Source organism: Colias croceus, chromosome Z (assembly GCF_905220415.1).
Source record: "Colias croceus chromosome Z, ilColCroc2.1".
Taxonomy (NCBI): domain Eukaryota; kingdom Metazoa; phylum Arthropoda; class Insecta; order Lepidoptera; family Pieridae; genus Colias; species Colias croceus.
The window spans coordinates 724,974-732,637 of NC_059568.1; the positions used below are offsets into that span (position 1 = coordinate 724,974).

The window sequence follows — 7,664 nt, forward strand, 5'->3', positions numbered from 1 at the left end:
AGCTCTGGCGCGGCAAACAAATTGTAAGCTGCACTAAGTATGCACCGGCCCCCGGCACACGACCTAAGCTTCTGTAAATGTTCATATTTCTGTTCATACACCTCGCATGCTTGTCCAATGATCAAAACATCTGAATTGCACGAGTCCGAGAGGTATTTAGATTTTAGGTACTAATGTAAGTATGATTAAATTTATGAAATTGTACAGCTTTAGTTAGGTATTTAATACCACGTGTGCGGTGTGCGTTCTGAAATAATCACCACTACATTTCATGTTCACATTTTCTATTTAGAATAAATGTATTTTGTTATAAAGTTTGATAATTAATTGCAAGGGTTTCCTCCGAATGAACGGCTTAAAAGTACTTACTCGTGGTGTACTTACGTAGTTTGTGAATGGCAAACTTTATTGATAGTGGAATTTGTAAGCAACTAGGGAATAAATAACTGACATATATGAATAATGAATACCAGTAGCAAGAGAGTGGAGACGTCAGACGAGAATGTATGCCAATAAATAGTAATCGCACAATTTATTGCCAAATGTCTAATAATTTTGAAAGAAAATATGCAAATTGCGTATACATACCTACGTAGGTATGTATAGGTACGCAATTTTCATATTTGTAGAAGATCAGAAGATGTATTAAAATGTTGCGAAAACGTCAAACTTCGACAAACAAAACATCAGCTTCAGAGGCCTTAGAAATTGAGGCCGGACATGCTCTTGGCGAGATTTTTGACCTTTTGGTCATGTAGGACGTTTTTTATTACGTTTTAGCGGAAGCTAAAAAAAAGGGTCCTTTGTTCTTATTTGCTCACCTATCATGCTTGATGAAATAGGCAAAAATAAAACAAATGGTCCATTCATTCCATTCAAGATTCCAATTCCGTTATGATGCAGTCTACATTGATTTAAAAACTCGTAACCAACAACATAACAATTAAGTTTATCGAAATCCAGATATACCATTAGCCATTTTTATTAAGAACTATACAGTGAAATAGTCGCTAATTATTGATTTCGTACTCACCGCCAGCCGCCGCCGCCTGTGGACGAGTCGGTGCTGGTCTCCTTGAGCTGCGTAGCGCTGGCGCTCTGCAGGTTGGATGCATTGACGCTGCAACAAACATAACGCTACATTTCCACAATTAACTGGGTATAGATTAAGATGGTATTATGTGAAAAATATTTAAAGATAGTTTATATCCACAGTAGATTTTTAATTCGAACTAGACTTGGACTTCCTAAAGTTAGTATTTATGAGTATTTACATAATAATGCCTTTCCTAGACCAAGAAGTTGTTTGTCAGATAAGTCCGCCTGTTGTGCTCAACTGTGTCTATATTGTATTTACTTTATTTCTGTTTTATTATATTATTATGGTGAGCAAAAAACGTATTTTAGTGTGTTCCGTGTTCTAAGTTCTAAATAACATTTTGTTAGGTATGTAGTTACTTTTAAAATGAACGTTTTTCTAAAAAGATTCCTATCCAATATTCTTAATGTGAGCATTTTAATCGATTATCGATAGTCATCGCAGTTACGAGATCTTCCTCAAACGAGGAAGTATAGTTGGAAGTATTGTAACTTAGGACTTCGTATAAATAAATACCTTCAATATTTAGATAGTAGTTAAGTACCTATTTAAAACTATATGAAACCTAAAAGACATAAGAGATCCAGTTTCGGTTGCTCGCCATTAATTATTGTGCAACGGATGAAACAAAACTTGACAATTTAATCCCTTCAAATGAAGCGAAACAGTACACAGTGAGTACCAGAAAAGAAAAAAGAAAGTGAGTGCGCTAAAGGACTTCAAAGAGTATTTATGAAGCGCAATCAGTTTTCGTTTAAAAATTGCCAAAAACGCGTCGCACCATAGACAATCCCAGCTCGTTCCCGCCATTGTTTCGGCCGACAATGGGCCGTTAGCTCGGCGCAGGTAAACAAGCCCTTCCCGGAATCTCGCCGAGCTGCGAGATGCGGGCTCGTGTATCCGAGCGGGGCCAGCGGGCGGGGGCGGGGGAGGAGGGGGCGCACGGTGAGCGGGGCAGGCGGGCGGGGGGCGGGCTTGAATGGAAACCACCACGCGTCTCCGCACGTGATGTTTATGAAATTGTTATCCGATAGTTCTGAGGTCAATTGTTCGCGGCAAGACGCCAGATTTCTGACGACCTTCCTGCTGTTATAAACTTGCTGTAATATGTGAAATTTGAATCACCCCCCGACGTCAACGTCGCGTCGTAACCGAGAGTTGCACAATACGAAGCAGACGATTATTATGACTGTCTACCGTTCATAATAAGGCCAGGAGATAAGTATGTACTGGTGACAAAATCATTATATGAGGCTCGCAATTCTGGTGGATATTTTTTTTCTAGAGCTAGAAATTAGAACCATTGGAATAATAATTCATCATTTCAGTTTATTCATTCTAAATAGGTAAGTGCTTATTCACAGAAACGTTGGAAATATCCCGTTTTCGTGGTATTCCAGTTGTTAAAGGGTTTGTACAAGAGATAAACAGCTAATAGCAGCATCAGGGGAAGCTCAGTAATCTCCAAAGAGCATCGTAAAGCAGGCGCTAGGAATATTATACATTAATCTAGACGGACAGTGTCTCTTTACACTTTAGCAGAGCTTAGCGATGAGGATTGAATTTATGTATTTATTTATATACTACTATAAATTATTTACTATTGGTAAAGTTAAATCCAATATGATAAAAATGAATCGCAAAATGTGTTGCTATGTGCCATTTGTAATTCCATATTATATTTATTAATGTTTGGTAAAATAAAGCTTTCCTTACAAAAAATTAAATCGCAGGCTGTATACTGAAAGACTGTCCTCCACCCACCTAATTCTTAAGCCGATTTGAGACATTTTAATGTACTTTCTTATGCGGGCTTCCTATAGAATGCTAGCATGGTAATATTTTGATCAGTGGAAAAATTATGCGATAGTGAGTAGCCTAAGATAACGAATTTTTCCTTTGAATGGACTTTCTCGACAATGCACTATAGCGGGAATCACTATAATAACGAAAAAAATGCAAGAGGCGACTGTTGGAAATATGTTAAAGTTATATTGATGGCTCTCCACATCCCTCACGCTCTAAAGGAAGCCAATCCGACGAATTTTATAAATTATTTCAAATGCGAAAGTTTGTGAGGATGTGTGTGTTTGTTACTCTTTCACGCAAATTCTACTGAACCGATTACAATGAAATTTAGCACATATACATATAGAGGGTAACTTGGATTAACACATAGAATACGTTTTATCCCGGAAATCCCACGGGAACGGGAACTATGAGGGTTTTCCTTTGAAAACGCGGGAGAAGCCACGGGCGGAAATCTAGTCCTTTAATATACATATATACCAGCCGCCGTTTCGCAGCACCATCTAGTTTCTCAAGCAAAGCTACAAGTGACTTACAGAACTAAAGGATTTACGTTGCATTTACTCAAACCCAATACAAACTACAAAGTGAACATCTCTGCTGGCTTTAGACAACGCAGAAGGCTATTGCGAATGCAGCTTTACACAGTAGGTACACTGTCTGTAATACTGTAGGCTGTAGGTAGCCATTTCTCAAGTAGGTACATAACATCGAGAAGTAATATTATGATAGGCATAAGAACTCCATTTTTATAATCGTGTACTTACTCTTACAAAGTATTATCAATTCGTAACCAGAAAAAAAGTAAATATCTTTTTGCATTTTACGAAAAAAATGTTTTATTAATTCATAGCCAGCAAGGCCTTATCGAAACAGGCTTCAGGCAATAATAATAATCAACATGATCCTGCTTACAAGGCATCAGAAAGAAATGCTGCCAATTATGAGAAAATATCACATAATTGGCAGCATTTCGAAAATTTAGCTAGAAGGTACATTATACGTAAAATATAATATCATACTCACATTTTCTTGTTAGCAACAGATGGTTCTACGATCAGCGGCAGCCCGCAGTACGAGTATCCTGTTGGATAAAATATATCATTATTTAAGAGATGTTTTCTTGTTCTACGCAAAACTTAGTTAACAAACGTCTTGATGAAAACCTTTACACTATTTCTTGTTAAATTACGTCAAAAAAAAACTAAGTACAATTACCTAGTAGCCTGAATACAACCTTTTATCTAAATACACCTGTAGTTAAATAAGACTCCGTAGAACGGCGTATTTCACAAGTTTCCAAAGACAACGCTTGTTAAGTCTTTAAATGAAAAATTGAAGTTTCCAGAACAGTGATTAAAGCAACAGAGATACATCACAACTTCAAACTTCGCTCCACTCCGACACGGAATTTCTCTCAAGGTGTCGGAGAACGCGGATACAACTTTATAAAGTGGCTTAGTTTTGCGTGTAACTTAAATAGTTAACGAAATAGTTGCACTGTGTACACGGGCGCGCCGCGAACAGACAAGTCTGATGTTCACGTTACTTAATCGGCACATGCTGTAATCTACAAACCCCTATACTCAGCGACTAAGATCAAAAGTTGTTACTGGACTTTAGAATTCATTCAGTTCTAATATAACGTTTTCATCCGTGATATGATTTTTATGTAGATAAGTTACATACATAGACTTATTCTTAGCGACATGAAACCAATTATTGACGGTCGTGTATTTGTGCTCTAACAGGCTTCTCATCAATTAGACTCTAGCAGGTAAATGTTGTATATAATATTATCGTGAAACTTAGATACCTATGTAATGTTTATAGCTTAGAGTATTATACCAACTCAATGCTCTAAGGTTTTTAGAGACAAAAATAAATAATTAAGCAAATAGGGCTTCACTCTGAATTATTGGTTTAATTTGACTTACGAGTTACGAGTTTAGCATATAAAGATGACAATGTTTCAAATGTTGACGTTAGATATTGAGTTTTTAGATACTTCCATTGATAAAGAAATCAAATAGATCAAATAGATAAATATTTTTTTACTAATAACGAAAGCAAAGAAAACTTGGTAGCTACCTTTACGTTTGGTTTTTCCATACAATATGTGCTCCAATAAAAATTAAAAAGGATAAAGAAAAGATAGAGATAATTTTCTTAGTTAGGTACTTGTCAATAATACCTTATTTTACTTACATAGTAATTCGCTTACCGTGCAGTTTATCGATGGCCCGATCGGCTGCTGATTGGTCCGGGAAGTCCACAAAGGCGTATCCACCGCGCTTTACAGAAATGTCGGCCACGGTCAGGTTGTGTTCCGCGAACAACTGTCGAACCGCCGCCTCGTCCGCCTCCATCGGCAAGTTGCCGATGTACAGCTTGTTCATAGCAGAAACATTCTTCAGCTGTTCACTCATGTTGGGGGTTTAGCAATTATCAGGGTGTACGGAGATGCGAAGCGATGCCCGGTTGTCTTTTGTCTGACTGCACTCGTGACACTGCCCTGAATTTCGAATGAATCATTGTTCTTCTAGATGGCCATGACTGTCAGCATAGCAAGGAGGTTTAATAAGAAGGTTTTATATCATTTAAGTTTTATTAAAGTACTTGTCGTACTTACACCATTTATTTTTAACATTTTAAAATTAATCAACATTGGTTTACACATTTTTTTTTACTTTTTCTAAGTTCTGAATAATAAGAAGTACTTATACCTATAGACTTAACTTGAGAAAATTATTTGAAATAGAGATATATTTTTTAAATCAAGTAAAATAAAATGAATATATTATGTACATATTAATGGGAGAGAGCTTGTTATTGCTGACTTACGAACGCTGTGTTATTGATGAATAAATTACTATAGACAAATTGATATGCATTTATGAATATGAATTGTGATGTTTTACGTACCTAGTTAGTGTTGAAATTGACAGAAATGTACTGATGTTATAAAACGAACATAGAGCTAGAGCAGGAGCATTCTATCGTGATATTTTAGTGTTTTTTTTTTTACTAAGTACAGTATTAGAAAATTGCATAGAATCTTATCCAACGCACTAAGAATAACTAAAGATGCCGTACGCATGTTCACACTAAAGAATTTGACGTAGTGGGGTTAGACTGAGCACTCGTTGGATGTAAATGCACCGTACTCCGTAGGATAGGTAGAATAATATGAATTATAACGATAACATTTAGCGAAGTACATGGAAGTATAAACTGTTTACGTTTAGTAATATTGTGATTGCAGGAACAGTGCACAGCACAGCGCACACAGGCACACAGACACACAGGCACACGAGCGAGCGCAGTGGCCAGTTGTTTATCCTATGCATTACTCCGGTAAACGGCGCTGAATGTAGTATAAAATTACAGCTAAGCCAACTGCACGCAAACAAAGGGCATCTTAATCAATTTCTCATTCAAGCCTAATTTTGAGTTCTCAATGTAATATGAGAGCGCGCGTCATCCTGTTTGCTGGGTTGTGTTACCAGACCGATGTCTCCAGATCGGGTTTATTCATTTCCCAAAATATTTTCCCCAGATGTCAGGTACGAGCTTGTAAATATGAAAAAAGTCTTGCTTTGCGAGGGATTTATATGGCAACGTACTCTCGTGTCGATGTACGAGCATTGTATTTTATGTTCGAAATTCGTATAATGTAAAGTTTTAAAGGAAATTACTGAAAATAAATGTTCTAGATACCTGTTTTATGACATTTTTTAAAACTGTTTGGCTATCTATAACTGTTTTCCTGTAACTCGTAATTAACCCTAGAATCGCCGAAAACTTTGAACATGTACACCCCGTGCCAACACGCTGATCCTGTTACCAAGGGGTGTTCATATTCATACGATTATTGAAGTATGCGTCTAATTCTAATGGAGCATTCATCGTTTGCTAAAATATAAAATATTAGCCCTTTATAATATACAATCTAATACCATATTCATAATTGCTTCGAGCCAAAACAGGATCACGTTTTTTACTTATTGCCGGACCAAGGTTGCGTTCAGGAATTTTTAGTAGACCGTCCGTGGCAAAATTATGGTCAAATGCGACCACAGCCATACAGCAAATACGTAATATATCAGCAAATGTTCACGTTATAAACTATTACAAAAATGATGGATAAGTAATACCGAAAAATGGTACTGTACTTTATTCTTATAATTTTTACTTTTAATAATTTAAACATGCAAAATTTATCAAAAAGTAGAAGATGATCGATAATAACTTTGACGATAGATTTGACCAACCCTTAAAACTTTGATTTAATTAACCCTTAAAATGTGATTTGTAATATAAAAGGTACATAATTATTTGGATGAATGTGGCTGCATTAACATTTATAATGTGGGTGTGTGGGTGACTACGATTCTCCTCTTGACTTACCTTAGGTACTCTTAAAAAACATCTGGAAAAATCCTACACTATGACATAGAAGGTATCAAGTCTGTTTTTAGTAAAACGATAAACACATTTTGCATTGCACAGGAAATATGAAAATAAATAAATAATTCAAATCGACTCGACGGTATCCGGATCAAATATGTATTTATGACGGAGTGTTGTTTGATACACAGGTCATATTGTCCTGTAAGTACAATATGAATGCAATGCATGACTTCGAAATTGCTTTTTCTTGATAAGTCAATAGTACATTACATTATGAACTGTAAGTTATGAGACGTTCAATAAACAAAACTTATATCGAACTCCTGAAGCGATGAATTCTCGG

The 7,664-nt window shown here is 36.3% G+C and overlaps 1 protein-coding gene across 1 annotated transcript; it reads right to left on the bottom strand.

Moving 5' to 3' along the window:
• Nucleotides 1–1,029: 1,029 nt before the first annotated feature.
• Nucleotides 1,030–5,382, bottom strand: LOC123705279 (insulin-like growth factor 2 mRNA-binding protein 2). Its single transcript, XM_045653998.1, has 3 exons — nt 5,133–5,382; nt 3,935–3,992; nt 1,030–1,120 (listed from the first exon to the last, which is right to left on the bottom strand). The coding sequence occupies exons 1-3, from the start codon at nt 5,335–5,337 to the stop codon at nt 1,030–1,032; spliced, it is 354 nt and encodes a 117-aa protein (XP_045509954.1). The 5' UTR covers nt 5,338–5,382.
• Between the last annotated feature and the right edge of the window lie 2,282 nt (nt 5,383–7,664).

Bases quoted from the DNA above. Each gene is read 5' to 3' on its own strand.
- LOC123705279 (XM_045653998.1), bottom strand. From the start codon at position 5,337: ATGAGTGAACAGCTGAAGAATGTTTCTGCTATGAACAAGCTGTACATC. The intron at 3,993-5,132 runs GTAAGCGAATTA...TTTATCCAACAG, and splicing joins GGCCATCGATAAACTGCACG to GATACTCGTACTGCGGGCTG. The intron at 1,121-3,934 runs GTGAGTATGATA...TGTTTGTTGCAG, and splicing joins TCTGTTGCTAACAAGAAAAT to CGTCAATGCATCCAACCTGC.